The sequence below is a fragment of the Danio rerio genome, chromosome 14, assembly GCF_052040795.2.
Source record: "Danio rerio strain M-AB ecotype USA chromosome 14, GRCz13ab, whole genome shotgun sequence".
NCBI lineage: Eukaryota > Metazoa > Chordata > Actinopteri > Cypriniformes > Danionidae > Danio > Danio rerio.
This window is the reverse complement of record NC_141034.1, coordinates 28,851,578-28,870,332: the sequence shown is the minus strand read 5'-3', so window position 1 is coordinate 28,870,332 and position 18,755 is coordinate 28,851,578. Positions and strand designations below refer to the sequence as shown.

Genomic DNA, 18,755 nt, shown 5'->3' with positions numbered 1-18,755 from the left:
CTTACATGCTCTTCTCGGTTACAAAGCTACAGAGCAGGACGACAATGTTAAATGCATACAAACTGACAAAGAAAGGGAATATATGGAGTGAGGGAAAATCTATATGAGACAGCCCTCTACCCCCTCCACCCAACTACGGCAAGCCGGGAAACGGATAGGCTGAGAGATTTACGTAATTGCTGAAAAGTTTGGATTTCTTTTCATGTTCAAGTGTTCCATTTAAAAGCAGTCTCATGTCTCATGGTATGCTAATGGCTATTTTCCTCAGACAGGTCTTTGGCTAGCCCTTTTCCTTTCCTGCCAGAAGTGCTGGTCTACACCATCCATGCCAAGATTTTCCATAATCTGGCCACTCACTTTCCATTGGGTGCAATACATAAAATGAAAAGGTCAGTTTAATGTCAACTGTCCAGCCTTAACTCACAAAACTCGTATCATTTTACAAATAAGATCCCTTGTTTTGACATTTATAGTGCGTATTTCATTGCTATGGGTAGTTCTATGAAAACGCAGGTCAATTCAATTTGATGACTAACCTTTTAACTTATTTAAACTTTTTGCAGCACTGCCAAGGCATGATTAAAACACAAGTCGCAAGCTATTTTCTCATTCACTTTGTCTTATTTGTAATGTCATGCGCTAAATTCTTAAACACATTTCAGCTGTGTATGTTTTGTTCCGAAAATGTCCAGCTTAAAAGCATCTTGTCTTTTGTCCAGACCTTTGCTCATGACCACAGAGAATTGCAGAGAAAATGACATAATACTCATCCTTAATGAAGACGTACATTTGAGCGCATAACGCTTCTGCTGCTGTATTGCCTGATCGTGCTCAAGAGTGCAACACGGCTATTTGAAGGTCACTTTATGGGTAAAAGTTTTTTACAAGTCCTGACCTTAGAGGAGCTGATGGACAGTTCAGATACACATGTAGACTATCGCTCTCCCTATATGCTCATTCTCCATAGTCTTCCACAGGTGGAACCTCTCTGGACATTCCTCACTTCTGACGTGAACAAGTGAATAGAATAAAGCAGTCTGTAAATCTGGCACATCACCTTTATTGACACAAATCACAGATTTATGGACTCATGGCCATGTGTGTGTGCATTAAAGGAAGTGTAAACCACATGTCTTGCAGCTTTACTTCACGCACGTACCTGTAGCCGTCAAGAATATGCTTAACACAACCCATTTTGCTTTCAGTACACTGTAAAACCCAACACTCAACTTTACTAAATGAAATGAATGTAGTTAACTAATCATTTGAAAAGAATTTTGAACTCAGTGTTGAAGGTAATGAGTTACAGTAATTAACTCCTCATTACTTTAACTTAAATGGAGTAAGTTTAAAAACGGTCCTCAAATGGTTTGAGTTGCCTTAACTTTTACTCAGTTGGATTGAGTTATATTCATTTATCAGGTTTTACTGTGCTTAAATTGCTTAGTTTACTCAAATCCATCCATCCATCCATCCATCCATTCATCCATCCATCCATCCATCCGTCCGTCCGTCCGTCCGTCCGTCCGTCCGTCCGTCTGTCTGTCTGTCTATCTATATATCTGTCTATCTATCTGTCTATCGGTCTGTGCATTTAATAATTTATTTTTTATATTTTTATTAATTCATTGATTTATTCATTTGTGATTTCCTGCTTATGATTTCTGTAAAATGCAGTACATTCTTTAGATCTGTATATATAAAGAAACATATCAGTAAAGAATGATAAAGCACAGCTGAACCTTATCCATAGTACGTTTTGTCTGTTTGATAAAAGCAGTTTCTCGTAGCGAGGAAGAATCTGATTTAGTAAGATGAAGTTTCTCACCAGACGGGGGCACTACGACTGCAAAATGGGGACCAAAAATCATAAAAAAGTGAAACTATCTCAGGAGTGACAGAACTCAAATCATATGTGCCAACAAGTATATTTCTGCGGTATTTTAATCATTGCGTGGTATAGTTAATTATACTGTGATTAAATCAAAAATCACCACAGAGTTTTAGTCAGTTCCAAATATATTTTGTAATATAACATTTGATGCCTATAGGCTATGAAGTGTTTACAATATAATATAAACTTATTATGTTTTAAAAATACATGCATACATTTTATTTTTATTCACACTTGCTTTTTAACAATACCACTTATCAGTTCAAATGTATTCAGTTTTTTATTAGCCTGTATTTTATTAATATTTTATTTACTTTTATTTAATTAATTATTTTACCAAATAAATACACCAGCCTTGAATTTATTTATTTATTTATTTAAATTCTATGTCAGTGCTATTTTCATGTATTGATTTATTGCGATTCATTCTCCTGCATTTGTCATTTTAGATCATAAGACGACAAATGTGTCTTTTGCAGTTCAGATGCGGCTTTATAATTCATAACTTCGTGTTGTTTCCTCCAAGCTAATGAGCATTTGATGTGAGGAGAGCTATTTGAAGCAGTCCCAACCAACTTCTCGAGTCGAGACCCCAAATATCCCTGAATGACATCACGCACGTTGGCCAGTAGGAGTGTGGAGCGCAGAGTTTGGGGGCTGGAAATCAAATAGGTACGAGCTCTGCTGAAGTTTCTCAATCACTATCAATGAGGATTTGCATGCTGGACCCAAAAAAAGCGGAATTGGTGAAGAATGAGAAGGAACCACTTTGGACAGTTTGAATGATTCTGGAGGCTTTTATGGACTCTTTTCTCTTAGCAGCGATGCGTGTTTCTAACTTTTGATGCGCATTTACAGTGGTGTGGACAAACATATGCAACTTCACGTTTGAATGGACAAAGCTTTTTACCGATGAAGTTTTTTAAAACTGGAACTACTTTATGCCGCTGTCGTAGTTCATCGTTAAGTTTTCCCAACTTGTCCTACCTGTAGTGTTATTTCGCGCGCGGAACTTTATTGGCTGTGAACAAGACACGGAGACTTTTTTGTTAGCCTTTGGAATTTTTGTTTTATAAATAGTCCGCAACACTTTTGTTTTATAGCATTTTGAATATTTCTAGTATCGTTATTGGGCTGCTATCAGCCTCAGAGGATATATGATGCGGTGGGTAAAGTATTGGGGGACAGTGGCTGTGCTCTGCGGGCTGCTGAGCTGTGCTGTGAATGGATGCCCGCATAAGTGCAGTTGTTCGGGCTCTCATGTGGATTGTCAGGGTCAAGCCTTCAAGACGGTGCCTAGGGGAATCCCGAGGAATGCCGAGAGACTGTAAGTACGCCTATTATCGCGTTATTCGAATACCGATAATAGAATGACAGCGGCTTTTATGACTATGACACCGTCGCGATTTCATGTTCTGTACGAGCGGGAGATGCGGTACAAGTTATTGGCGTACTTAAGATCAGGGAACACATTCACTACACTTTTTTTTTTAAAACCAAAACAGCTGATTTCTGATTATTGATGGTGGTTATGTTTAGGTATGGGACAGGGTTAAGGGGTCTAGAATGCAGCATATACTTTAATGATAGACTAATAGGCTATGTGTTAATTAATATAATAAACAGCCAAAATTATATTACCATGCATGGTACGTATAAATGCGCTATGTGTTCACTGATGTTTTTTGCAAGTATTTTTTACTTGTAGAGCCCATGTTACACACATTTAGAACTTTGATTAAACACTGAATTTTGTATTTGTTTTCAAGCAGTTATTTTGTTGCTAATTAAACCTAATTTTTCTTACTGGATACCAATATTCAATGAATGTTTTTCAAAAAAGTAAAAGCAATTAGTTTGTATACAAAAGTGTTTCAAAAATCCCCAGCAGCTGTTCAAAATGGAATACTAAATCATGAATACATTTTCTTGCAATTTTACTTTGAAATGTACAATCCATTATTTAATCAAAAAGGGGCTCTGGGTTTCCCATGGGTCACTGACATGTTTACATATACTGAATTTATATGAGAGAGATTAGTTTTAATAATACATCAATAACGGGCTCTTTAAAAGACAATATTTCTCACTTGCTCAAACTGGAATTAAGTAGCACTTTAGTCAAGTAAATTTAGGTCACACATGCTACCATTGGGGGCAAATAAATGTGCAAAAAAGTTGATTGATGTTATATTTGCTTTATCTATCTGCTGGTATTCGTTGTTTGAGTCAAACACAGTTCACATTTTGTTTTGAAATATTTATTATTATCATTATCAGTATGGGATGTATTCGATGTCATGTTTTGGATATGCATCAACTTAAGTACTGTTTTGTTTATACCAACAATAATTACATCCATCTTATGAGTTGCCTAACTTATAAAGAGTTCCCACTCCGCTTTATGCATTAGTCTGATTGTTTGATGAGTTAGTCAAGTAAAATCACATTTCATTTATTAGATTCTGACTGTTATGAGAGAACATTTAGATATGAACTGCTCCTCATGTGTCCACATCTGAATGTTGAACAGCGCTGCAGCTGATTCTTTCATCCAGTATAATGAGTTTACACAAACATTAACATGATTAATGGCCATATGGTGTGAGTGTGTGTATGTACCTTGGCTGTATTAGTTGGAGAAACACAAGTCCGTTGAGGGGCGCAATGCAGCTGAAGACTGACTTTCTTATGTGTTTAGATTACTCCTAACCACTGGTGAATTTCACTGTGAAAATAGCCTTCATTTTCTCATTTCCACCTGCGGCACTTCTGTCGTGATAAACCGTGACAGTTCTTTAAATATCACAACCATCTGTTACAATACAATGCTTTTAGCCTGAATTTGATAGGAAAAGCATTCAGTGGCCCGATATTTGCTTGAACCTTCCGTCCTTTAACCCCTAAAGGGCTTTTCAGTGGAATTTTTCATGTGGAGAGAAAAATAAATAAGGGTCACGACCCTCAGTATATTGGATTTGTTTTAAAATATAACATGTCAGGTTGAGTCTTGAGTCTTAAACTAGAGACAGATGAAAGTTTTTGGCTTCTGGTTAATGGCAAAACAACAAAACCATGAAAAGCCTCTAAAGGTTAGCACCGAGCTACGGCATCTGTAACATAGCAGACTGCTGAAAGTCTGGGACGACCCGTCGCCATGTCTCCTGGGTACGATTAACACGCCACCGGGTTTCCCAGAGCACCCCGGAGTGTTGATTTAACTGTAATGACTGCACCTCTGCCCTAAGCAAGGCCTAGTTACCCACAATTCCAGAGATCAGGCACATTTCCCTCTAATAAATGTGCATTTATTTGAAAGGCTTTTCTTTCTTTGACAGCTCCTATGATTTTGCGCTCATTAGTAGCTGTCGCAACTATAATATCCCCTTTCAGTCATTCACACACATGTCTCTCTTTCATATCCCTTGCTCTAATTTGCACCAGTTACACACACACTTTGCAGCATTTAATAGCAAATTTGCTCCGCTGAAGACTCTGTAGCGCACTGGCCCTTTTGCAGTTAACACTTCAGGAAGTTGGCATAGCTTGTTTGGTTGTCTGGATCAGGAGAGTAAATGTCACAATGAAGTTTGGTGTGAATCCACCAACTCCAACTGTTGATTGCATATCCGTTTATCAGCATTTGCTTATGCTGCTTGTCAGATTTTCCTTTTACCACAGCGAGTCAGTCAGCGGGATACTATAAGTGTGTGTGTTTGTTGTGTTGGTGTTGGAGCGAGTCAGGAGGTGGGTTTGTGGTCTCCGGTGCCCTGCTGACCTCAGTGGGCATATGAGGAGCATATGTGAAGCCTCTCGCTCAGTGAGCGTTCACACACTGCAGCCTGCCAGACAGCTGCTGGCACTGCTTGTGGGCAAAGTCTTCGGGGAGAGATTCGCCACCCAGCCTTAACAAAAAAAAAAAAAGTGTTTCATGTACGGAAAAATATTTAATGTGCCTCATTTCAGGCAGTACATCAAAGCTTAGTGCTGTCTTTGGTGAGTTTGGGATCCAGCAGACCTCTCGTCACCAAAGTCTCTGAGAGGTCACTCTAAATGTCCGGGACCCAGATTTCTGTGAATCTTCCAAGCTTGTGTCATACTTTTAATGGAGGGCTGCAATTGATAATGTGCACGCCTCCGGGCCGTTTCAGGTTTACGAGAGCTCTTGTTTTGTGGGCTTTGTCACCAAAGCAACACATCAAGGGCTTCGTTATTCTCATCAGCACATCTTGTTGGTTATAGCAGAGTGTAGCTTCATTTGACAGTGTTTATCAAAAGCTAACAAATATGAATAAAACCTTGTGTGGTTTTATGATTTCGTTTCCGTGATGTAAGTATCACAAACTCAAACAACGGGTTGTGGTTAGCAACCAGTAAACAAAAGAATCAAACCAGAATTTCTGAAGGATTTGATCAAGATTTTACAAGGCCTTTGATACACAGAAAGACTCAAATGTGACTCAAAGGTCCAGTTTATTGTCAGAATTAGAATGTGCTTGGATCGATTAGATCACAAAGACATTTGCTTTTACACATAGTATCTCTTTTGTCCACTTTAGTTATTTTTTTATGGGTCGGTAGGGCTGGGCAATTTGGCCTAAAATTAAAATCTTATATTATTTAAACATTTTTACTCGATTATGATTAATAAACAATTATTTTATAATTTTTTTATTTATAAATAAATATGCTCAAATATTACAGGTGGTATTTTTTGGAATTAAGGTGAATGAATACTTTCTGAATGAAGGTTGCCTTACTTGATTTTAAAATAATTGCAGCAAAGACACTCTATCTACTATCTATGATTATTTATTGAACATCAATGCTGAACAACTGAAATTAAAGCACACATTTTCTAAAAACAATTCACTTTTATTTTAATAAAAAGTAAAAAAATTAATAACTTGCACTTTTGAAAAAAAAAAAAAAAAACTACTGTAGAGAAAGTAATCGAAAAAATTTACCTGGAAAATTTTGATTGATTATAGGTTCTTCTGAATGTGGATTTTGATTACTTTTCGATTAATTACCCAACCCTATGGCTCGGTGTATGTATGTGCTTTTTACAATCCTTCAGGCTAATATTATGAAATATGCTTACATATGAGCAACACGGAAGTAGTAGGAAGTGTAAAAAACAATACTTAGAGCTTTAAGCTATTGATAGCCCCAAAACTATGCTGAACACAGTTGATTGCGTTTTGCAAAACAATTTGGGTTGTGTTTCCCAAACAATGACATAACTTGTGACTGAATTACCTTAGTATGATGCATCATTTGGGAAAAGATGTTGTGACAAATGTTTCCCATAACCAAAGTTGCTTTGTCGCAGATCCTTGTTTAAACCACCTTAGTTATGACATAAAATGTCCATAATGATTTCATCATGAGCCAAATGGCATTCAAAATGGCATAAATGTTTTCAAAGAGCACTGCGAAGGGAACGCAATTATCAATCTGAAGATCGCTTAAACTGAAATGTAAAAATACTTGAAAAGCAAATAAAGAGAGATGATTTTAATGTTTAAATCATTCCAAGTTTAAACATTGGAACATGTTAAAGGAATAAGGCATAGAGGGTTGACTAGGAACAGAACAAAACCAACAACTATTCTTTTAATCACAGCTCTAGGGGTAGTTGCAAGCGTACAAGTTTGCGATGCCATTCGTGAATGTTCGTAGGAACGATGTATTTGGGAAACACCAATTCAACGAACTATGTTTGTAATGATGCAACTTGCGACCTTAGTTGACTAACGATGGTTTTTGGAAGTGCAGGCGAGTGCACTACAACATGTTTCATAATGTTTAAGTTAGGTCAGTAGGACAGAAAAGGTAGTCTTTTGTCTTTGTTTGAATACTTTCGATCACCTCAGCCACACTTTATAAAGCGGTCTGGTCAAATGTGTTTAAACTGCCTTTTGAAGTCGTGTAGACTGGGCAAATTCAAAATGTTTTAGACTCTGTTCACACTTGTATTTAGCTTTCCCCAAGTGATCAGACCAAACATCTTAATACCAGGTTTAAACAGGGCTAAAGTTGGGGAGTAAAATTATAGCAGTTTCACTTTTTATGTTATGAGTTTTTCAGAAGCAAGAAAATTTTTGTCACAAAACAAAAGAAAATAGTAATACATATTGACAAAATGCTACAGAATATCTATTTTGCTAATGTGCAAAACGAGGCAGTAATCAAATACACCCTCTTAAACTGTTAAATCTAAAGGATTCATGTAAATGTTTAAAATTTATTAACTAATTCACTTCATTGTACACACTATTTGTGCTGTGGAATAGCTGGTTCATTACATATACTGTGCTTTACTTTATTAGGTCACAGCTGCCATAAACTAACAGAATTAATTACCAAATTACTTTGTTTTCATGTTTCTGTAATAGCTAATCCACCAGTTTGTGTAAGGTCTTTAGTCACATTAGTATTTCTAAAGCTAAAATATAATTATTGTTAAAATCACACTTTCAGATACCCCAAAACAGTTATTTATCTGCAGCCCTTCAAGCTTAAGAAAGACTATGAATGTGTTAAAATTCAAGAGTTAAAATGCAAAATAAATTTGACATCACACTCCTGTTTAAAATGGTGAAAAGTCAGGAACTCTCTGAAAAGTAAGGAGTCCATATTAAAGTACTTCACGATGCTGAATGGCCTTTCTCTTTATTATGACAGGTGGTCTAATAAATTTGTCAAGCATTGCACATGTATATAAATTATATTATTTTCTGGTTCCATTGGTTGTATTTAGTTTCAGATCATACCATAAGACGCTTTAATGCTTCTAGACATATTATCTCACATATGAATTAAAAGCTTAAATGGATTCAGTGTGGTCTGCTACCTTTTATTTATGGCCTACCTTTTCAAACATTCTGATTGGATAAAATGTAACTACTTTAGCTTGGGAAGTAATGACTGCAAAATAAACACTCCTCTGCCTAACGTCAGTCTCGGTACCAGACAAAACAACTCGTTTGAAAAATTTATACAGGAAACATAGTGGAAATAGAGCGCCTCAAAGCCAAATAAATAAACCCACGGTGGCCTGGTACAGAGGCTGTTGTTCAATATGGTCAGTCGGGACGCTCATTTTAACTGATGTTCCTGGTTATGACGTCTGTGGAAAGAGGGTGAGAGAGGGTACCGTTGGTTACCCCTGGAGTCCAAAATGAGACTTGTGTTATTGATGAGCCTTTTGTAGCCTGGCTGTCATATTGACTTTCACACAGACATGTTGAAGATGCCCTTGTCACCTCTCAGCCAAGCGTTACTCTAGTAATTTAAGAAGTCATATACTGTGCAAGAACACAGAGCCATCTGCACATTTAGCTGTCAGGGTTGGAAAATAAACCATCTTGGGGGCAAGCGATAAAAAAGAAAAGAAATATGAAATAATTCATTTTTGTCCGCTCTGCTTAGTGTGAAGTGAGAGTCCTTCAGCGAAAAATGCATCCAGACATGGCAATAATGAAAATATTTACTAAATGAAACACTCCCTGAGATGAAAACTGCCATTGCTCATAAACACTGTAGAGGAACTCAAAGATTCACTGGTTTGTTCATTTTTCTGTCTCCAGTGGAATAAGTTGCCCTCTTTTCCAATGTAATTCAAATACAACCCCAAATCCAATCCATTTAAACCAGTAGACTTTCCATTTTTATCACGATCACAAATGCCATTTACCAAAGACAATAAACAATCATCACTAGGTAATCAAGGATAAAAGATTACATTTTTGTGGTTGTGGCTTTGCCGGTAAAAACGTGCGTATGGAACCCTGTGATGGTTTCAGGGTATATGGAAATGTTATGAGCTTTTGAGGTGGTAATAATGTGTCGAGAGGTACACCTCAGGAATTCTGGAACAGGTCTGCATGTGTCCAGTGGAGATGTGTGGTAGCCACATGGCTGTTGGCTGCATGGCTCATGGGAGATGAAAGAACAGCAATAAACCCCCCCTCCCCATACACATTTGATCCCGTGCAAGTGCAAACCAACAAGCGTTACGGTGGAGAACTTCCAGAGAAATCGGGAAAAGGAAAGTGCTTTGTTATGCGAGAGTGAGGAGGATGCAATGAAGCATCCATCCGTTTGAAATGCACAAAATAATTGCATCCTGTTCACATTAAAGTTATTAAAGTATCCCTATCTGCATCTAGTGTTTAACATCTGCCTTATAATTTTCACTGGCATACGGATGCCTCGGCGAATTACCTCAGTGAAGAAGAAATGATAATTAATACAGTCATTTAATGAAGAGATAATAGGTGGTAGAAATTACAGTGTTCTGTCGCTGACAGTTATGACAGGGGTTCATTTAAATGCAAGGCACAAGCGTAATCTCATGTTGTTTTTTATCTGTGCGCATCTCAGAGGCGTGCAGTTGTAATTAATCAATAGACATGAGAAACATAATTTGGTCTTATTGATGCATCGTCTATCTGTTCTGATAATAACTTGTGCATACATGCGGAGAATATTAATGTGTTGGGATTGTGAAGTTGAACACAAGTAATGAAAAACAGCCATCAAAGGCGTCCAAACCAGAGGTCCGAAAGGAAGAACTCATTTAAGATTCCCAACAATGATGAGAAGCTTTCAGGAGGAAATGGAGCATACCTATCAGCTTTTGAGGACTAGAGTAGCGTGGCTTTGAGGAAAATAACAGAAGATTACGACAGGAAACGCATTGAGAGGCAGGGTATCGTATGGGAACAGAAAAAGCAACTCTTTTGTTTTCATGCACATGTTTTACGCTCGTCTTTGAGGTCTTGGGGTACCTCAGGCGCCTGCTGTGTTGCAATTGTTGCTACAGTCAAAATATACTCTGGCCAAAATTGCGAAGATTCTTCTCTTTTTGTGCCATTCTGAGAAGCACATTTTACCAGACAAGTCTGCCGGCTCATGTCTAGGACAAGCTGGATTGAGTGGCGTAACTGCGTGCGTGGGTGGGGTGGACCCCCGAGGGGGGGCATTGTTAGTTTGGAACACCTGCCGTTTGAATGGGCACCTTATCTCCTCAACAAGTTAAAACAAACAATAGCCAGTAGGGGGCTGCTATATCTGTGAACTCCACCTTGTGAGTGTAACCGGAGGTTTGATTGAGTTTCTAGAGGAAGAGGGACTTAGTTAGCTCCCCAGGCTGTTAACACATACTGTAAAAAAAGGACACAGTGAGGATTGAAGTGAAGGATAGAGTGAGGAGGAAATGTGCGGTGTTATTAGTGGGATTACATTGCAAGCAGGTGAGAGGATACGAGATGAGAAAAGTGCAGAAGGGAGAGCTACTGGGAGATTAGGGAAAGAGAGTGACATAGAGGGACTGGGAGGATAGGGATTTTTGTCAGCACTATATATATTGGATTGTTGAGAAGTGAAGTGTGATGCATTATGATTGCTGAGTGTAATACTGGAGAAATGTTATTTGCTTTATTTAAAAAGGGTGTTGTAAAGTTTTTCAAATGTGTTAGACACTATAACTAGTCCATTGATTATTATGTTTAGTCTTCTCAGTTATAATTAAATGTAATTCAGTTAATTAAAATAACAATAATACTAGCTATTTGAAAAGAAAATACTTAAGGGCATTAAACACTTCACGTGAACTACTGTTCAAATATTTGTGACTGGCAATATACACAAATATTTATGAAAAAGGCATTGTTTACAATATACAGTTGAAGTCAGAATTATTAGCCCCCGCGAATTATTAGCCCCCCTGTTTACCCCCCCCCCCCCCCAATTTCTGTTTAACAGATAGAAGATTTTTTCAACACATTTTTAAACATAATAGTTTTAATAACTGATTTATTTTATATTTGCCATGATGACAGAAAATAATATTTGACTAGATATTTTTCAAGATACTTTTATACAGCTTAAAGTGACATTTAAAGGCTTAACTAGGTTAACTAGGTTAACTAGGCAGGTTAGGGTAATTAGGCAAGTTATTGTATAACAGTAATTTGTTCTGTAGATTCTCGAGAAAAACTATAGCTTAAAGGGGCTAATAATTTTGTCCCTAAAATGGTGTTTAAAAATTAAAAACTGCTTTTTATTCTAGCCGAAATAAAACAAACAAGACTTTCTCCAGAAGAAAAAATATTATCAGACATCCTGTGAAAATTTCCTTATTCTGTAAAAAATCATTTGGGAAATATTTAAAAAAGAAAAAAAAATCAAAGAAAGGCTAATAATTCAAACAAGATGATTTGACATTAAAAAAGCGAGTGATTGCTCCATAAAGAGGTTATGTTTTAATCTTAGATTGATCTTACGCAATCACGTGATGTGATTTTGCGGGTTAGAGTTGACCAAGCTTGAAGTTTTCAATGCCATGAACTTCAACACTTTTCGCTTGAGCTTGCGTTTCCGGTTTGTTGCATGTGTATGAATGAAAGACTATGGGGCGAAAAGTGCAGTGTGACAAGTTTCACAGTGTTTTGCGTTGCAAAGTTCAAGTTGGTAAACTCTGACTCTGAAGTTGCGAAATCAAAACATCACCTCTCTGTTCACATATGTAAAATATGGACCTATCGATTGGTTTTTAAAATGTCTAATCATGTTGCTTAATCCTTTTCGCAGCACTGTACAACATAATTTCACATTCTCAAACTCTAGTGTGACCGTGGCATTAGTGTGTTGAAGTAGGGTTGGAAATAAACAGTCCAGGAACTGGATTTGACACCCCCAATATATTGAATTGTTGTTTAATAACAATTTTAGTAAATAAATTTTTTATAACTAATTCTTATAGTTTTTTTACTCCTGTAGTGGCAGAGAAAAGTTTTAAGGTCAGTTACATAACATAATTTTTTGATATCATGCTAATATGCTGTTTTAGCATAAATACATGAATACATGCATGCAACCTTACTATCATTTTCAATCAGCCAAGCGATGTACTGAAGTGAAATGTTTGGGCTAATATCAAAAAATCTGAATTCCCTTCTTTGAAAACTGAAACCTTTACTAATACTTCTTCTGTAGGTTGTTCTATACATTATCTCTCAACATAAGTTATGATGTTCATTTATGCTTATTTTAGGGCTATAACTTGTAGTAAAGAAAGATGAAGATTTGGCCCCCATTTGACCCACTGAGGCCATAGAAAGTGATCTGCTATGTGTTAAAGAGCACCAACACAACATTTATTTTCAGAGTTTCATGATAAAATTGAATAAGGAAGCCAAACCTTATTCCCATCATGGAATGGCAGGAATGCTACATTTTATTTACACATTTAAAGTACTCTCCATAGAGAGACTGATCTTAAGATTTAAGAATCTATAAAATTGATTGAAACTAATAAATCAATACTGTCAGTTCAGCCATTGTCATAGTCCACAAAGCTGACACGTTTACCTGTTGTAGATTATCCAGGTTGTGTACGTGAAATAGATATCGAACACAAATAGATGCTAAGTAAATGTCCCTGCTTTGGTCTATAATTCTGTCATAAAACTTAATTTGGCCTAAAAAACTGCTGTTTTGAAAATGTTTGGTAGTCAAATGCCAGTGCGTCCTTTCATTAGTAGAACATCATTTATTTCATGTACAAATCTTTTGTAACATTATGAATATATTCAACGTGACTTTTGATAATTTTAACGTCTCTTTGTTCAGTAAATGAATACTTACTTACTGTACTTTCAAACTACAATATCAAAAAACTGTGTTCAGTGTAATCAGCAAATGTATGATGGGATGGCTTTAAATTCTTGAAACGGGTGTGAAAGTTTGTCAAGATAGTTTTCAAAATAAATGAGGCATGCCTCAAAACCAAGTGTTCTCTCTGCAGAGACAGCATCCTCTTTATGAACACATTTGATGCCCATGCTTCCTGGTTTTTCAGACATACTTGCCATATGGAGGAGGATCATGTTATGGAATTTGGGGTCTGTAAATGGCCTGTCCCCTGTAATATGTTTCTTATATGGCTCGTATTAGTCCGCTTGATGTGCGTTTTGTGGTTCTGGGGAAATCTTTTGAAATCCAATATGGCTTTAAATCAGATTTATAAATGTTTATGTATATTATAAGAAACACACGGAGACAGCCTGACGTTAGTACGTAAGTGTATGCGTGTGTCATTATATGTCACTGTATATTTCTCAACGTTAATCTTTTCAATGTGGTGGAGCTCCAGCAAACAGCACCCACAGAGGAAGGCAGTTACTCTCCATAGGCATGTATACTCATTTCGGTGAATGTATACAACTTTAGACACACTTGAAACAGCTGATAAAATAATAGTCTGGGAAAAGTATTGACTTGAATGGAAAAATACTTTAGTAATATATAATTCATTCCGATGGAAGGAGGGACGTTTTCCCAAATAAAAATGTTTCCAGGCAATCTGTCTCTTTTAAGCAGTTTGTTCCCATAATCTCACTCGCATTGCTTATATACAGAACAAAATGTTATTCCTTTGGCATATTTCTGTGTTTAAAATAAAAATCTGATTCAGATAAGCCAAAAAAGAAAGACAAAAAAGAAGACAAAAAAGAAGAACGAAAGAATAGCATTTTTATGGCATATGTAACTCTTCCAGATCTACTGCCAACATGGGAGGCAAACATACTAACAAAGATGCCAAAGACTGCATCAATCAGGGGATTGAGCTTCACCTGCACAGTTTTTAGTACATGACCTCTGTTGCACTCACCCTTCTAAACCTTATTCCTGTTATGGTCAGGGGTGGACTGGGACTAAAAATCAGCCCGGGCACTGTAGCCACAACAGCCCACATTACGACACTGACACACCCCCATGCACGGACGCGCACATTCACTACTTAGATTGGTGTACAGATGGTGAAATAATATAAGCAGTACCATATGTAATAGATATTTAAACATTTAATGTATGTGACTGGAACAAAAACAACCCATTTATAACAAATTTATATATGCAATCATTTCATTCATTCATTTTCTTTTCAGCTTTGTCCTTTTATTAACCTGGGGTTCACATGCCCTCCAAGCTTCAACCCATCACTTGGAAACCTCTATGCACACACAATCACAAACATGCACTACGGTCAATTAAGCCTACCCAATTCACCTATAGCACCTGTGTTTGGACTTGTGAGGGAAACCAGGATGAAACCTACGCAAACTCCACAAAGAAACACCAACTGACCCAGCCGAGGCTTGAAATAGCGACCTTCTTGCGCCACTGCGCTGCCCCCTTTCAAGACTATTTCATTTAATTTTATGCATTTGGCAGCGTCTGAATTTAGAAACTTTTTTTTTTCTGAGCTTTTTGGCACTGCCTTTAATTTTTATGCATTATCTCTGACAATTAGCTTGTTTGTAGCTTTATTTGACATACTTGCCAGATTTTTGATTATGTCCGGTTTACCTCTGATTTGTCGGCCCATCTCAAAACCATCCGGTTGTTGCCGATTGGGCCAATGCTTAACATTTATTATTATTATTATTATCATCGTCATCATCATCCTCATATTATTCACATCTTGAAAGAGATAAAAGCTGCCTGCATGCAAAAACAATACATATAAAAAAATTTATTAAAAAAACTGACCGGCCCACATTTAAAAAATGGTCCGGCCCTTCTGGCATTTGCCAGAATTGCCAGATGGCCAGTCCGCCCCTGGTTATGGTCATGGCACCAATGCAATCTGATTCTACTTGCATCACCACTTTGATCAGTAAGCAAACATATATTTCCAGCATGGGAGTCGAGACTTTAACAAGTAGGCCAAAGACCATAGGGGTGTGCCAAATCGCATACTGTTCTTATGCACTATTCTACGCCATTTTGAAGTATAAATAGTGTAGGTAGTGCATCACACTAAAAACTCTAAAAATAATAAGTGCACTTGAATTATCCGGATAATGCATTTATTCAACTGGTAAAACAAGTGTGGAATGTTGGACCCTTCATGCACTCAACAGTTGCACTCACGTAGCGGAAGGAGCGGAGCTATCGGCGCTAATATTGGATTACTTACTATTTATTTTGGATTGTGAAAGCAAAATTCTCCTCCCGATGGTGAATGTGGTTATACCCATGGCGGATATTATTTGATAGTTTGGTCATTTATTCCACAAAATTCCACAACATCGGGAAAATGGTTTGAATTTCTGCTTAGTAAAAAAACATTAGTGTTCCATTTGGGACGACACTACATTCATATACTATTGCTCTTGAGTGTGTACGTGCATGAGTACACATAAAAGTGTATAGTTTGCCATTTGGTCATGACAGTTGCTAATGCACCTTTTGAGACCCGGGCTTCCTTTTCACTCAACCCTCTAAATCTCACTCTCATCCAGGTCATGGCATCAGTATACTTTCTCTGGTTTTATTTGCGCTGCTTTAAACAGGATTTGACATTGGTGGTGGCACATTAACAAGAGTGCCAGATACTGCATCATATGCTAGTGTGCCTCTTGAGGCCAGATGAGTAAGTAAGGTTTATCCGCACAGCTTATAGCACCTTGTCATTTCTACACTTCTAAATCCTAAACCTCAATCCCATCCTGGTCACAGCACCAACACAGCCACACTGATTCTACCTACACCTCCACTGCACTTCACAGTTTTTTTGCATGTGACGCGGGTCATGATTACAAGAAGATTAAAGCTCTCTGTTACACACACCAGACAAAACAAAAGGGCAGGGAAGTGCTGACATGACCCTGAGCCTTGTGTATATGGGAGCATTTAGAGCCAAGGCAGCTCAATGGCAGCATGCTGAAAGTGAGTTGCCTCCAGCACAGTGTATGCAAGGCTGAAAGGCAGAACTGAAGTCGGCCTCTCAGACTCAGTATTCCGCAGCATGGCACTAATGCTCCCTGGCAGACGCCAGCTTTGAACAGTGTTGCCCTGTGGGCATCTGGTGCTGTTGAGGCACTGCCAGGGAGCCTCTGTGTTTAAGATCTCTGTTTACTGACTCTGCTGTGAGCTTAGACTTGAAAAATCATGTTTGAAAGCATAAGTGAAATGAAAAGCTTTTAACTTCTCTTAACCATCCTCTCTCCCCTTTCTCTTTCCAGGGATCTGGACAGGAATAACATCACCCGGATCACCAAAGTGGACTTCTCTGGCCTCAAGAACCTGCGCGTGCTGTAAGATGTCACTCTGTATCTCTCACTCTCATGGTTAATCCATCCTTTAACTCCCAAGTGCCCCTCCTCTTCCTTGTTGTCTTTATTGTCAAAGCCATCAAAGGGTTCGAAGCTGAAAGCTGGGAGGATTACAGCACAAGTAATAATAAAACAAACTGACATTTCAGCTGAGTAAATCTGACACATTTAACATGACCCTGTGGCTGAACCTCAAATGAAGTCATTGCCCTAGATTTAGTCAATCTTCAGACATGTTCTTGAGTTTGAAGAATGTTTAACAATATGTGCCATATTAGAAACATGAACTTTAAAAAAATGAATAAATGATGGATGCCATTTGGACAGTGGGGATCTAGTGAGTTAGTCTCCTCTAGTGAAAGTGTTTTTGCAACTTAATGACTGTAATCATGTGTTTCTCCGTGCTGTTTTCTTCCTGAACGAGAACCCGTAAAGAGAGAGGAATGGAGATAAAAATAAACAAGTGAAAAAAAGAGGAGTAAAATAAACGCCCAAGAGAGCAGTCGTAAGCAGAGGCAGTGGCTGGCGGGCAGCACAGAGGCAGTTAAAGGTGGTTTGTGATTAACGACCATGGCATGCACCAAAAGCAGACTTTCTCTCGGGCCCTGGTAATAGCTTGGACACCCCCTTATCTCTCTGGATAACTTGCACCATGATCCCCTCCATCTGATAGCATAGGACAAGCATCCAATCATACCAATGCCCTCTCTTACTCCTAAGCTTCACCCTCTGACATTGAGTTTTACAGTGTCAACGTTCATAGAGAAGTGCAATTTATTTATTTTTGAGGTTTTATGAGTATTCGTCCACATTTCTAAAGCACCAGAAAAGGTTTTTGGGGAGTCACAGAAGATAACATTACTTGATTTAAAGATGGTTCATCCAAAAATAAAATTCTGTCAGCTGCCAGTATTTACTCACCATTGACTTGTTCAGAACAATTTCATTTGTGTTTTTCTTTGAACAAAAAAAAAAATGTTTATGAAGAATGTATATTGGATACCTGGTACCATTGACTTCCATAGTATTTGTTTTTTCTCTTATGGATATTAATGGTTGGTTACATGTTTGCAACATTCTTCAAAATATATTCTTTTGTGTTCAATAGAACAATTAAACTCAAACTGGTTTGTAACAAGTCAAGGATGAAGGGTGTATGCGTATTCGTTGGGTACGAGACTTTCGGTTCGGTACGCATTGCAAACCGAACGATTCGATTTAGACTAATATCTAAAAAGATAAAAGAGATTAGGTACATAATATAATGTTTTCAGTGCAACAACCCTCAACATGGCATCCCAAATGACGTGGTAGACAACATGCTGCCTTCGCGTTGTCATGTTAAACAGTAGAACTCAGAATATCACATTATTAAAGCATGCACTCATTAGCAATATTGCTGCTGTGCTCGTGCTGGCTCCGCCCACGTTGCCCCAGCAACCCTGGTCCACGACACAAAACAGCCAATCTCAATAACCTGTTCGCACTACACCCGCCCACCTCCAAACTCTACTCCAGTCAGGCACGTGCTACGCTTGTTCGCAAAATGGCTTAAATTGTTAATGTAATCCCAGACATCCCAAGTCTCCCGGAAGTTTCGGGAGTCTCCCACAAATTCAAAGAGATGCCCGCAAACGTATCATAATCTTCCGGAAATTGCGCGTCTGCACCCCCCCTCCGGTTGCACACCCCTCTTCACCGCATACCTCCCAGCTCTTCAGGTACGT

At 37.9% G+C, this 18,755-nt stretch overlaps 1 protein-coding gene across 1 annotated transcript in view; it reads left to right on the top strand.

The window, feature by feature from the left end:
* The first annotated feature begins 2,622 nt into the window (after positions 1-2,622).
* Positions 2,623-18,755, top strand: part of slit3 (slit homolog 3 (Drosophila)) — a 272,477-nt gene continuing 256,344 nt past the window's right edge. Inside the window, exons 1-2 of the mRNA NM_131736.3 lie at positions 2,623-3,221; positions 16,939-17,010. Of these exons, the coding sequence (NP_571811.3) occupies positions 3,052-3,221; positions 16,939-17,010 (242 nt within the window). The 5' untranslated portion in view covers positions 2,623-3,051. The remainder of the gene's footprint in view (positions 3,222-16,938; positions 17,011-18,755) is intronic.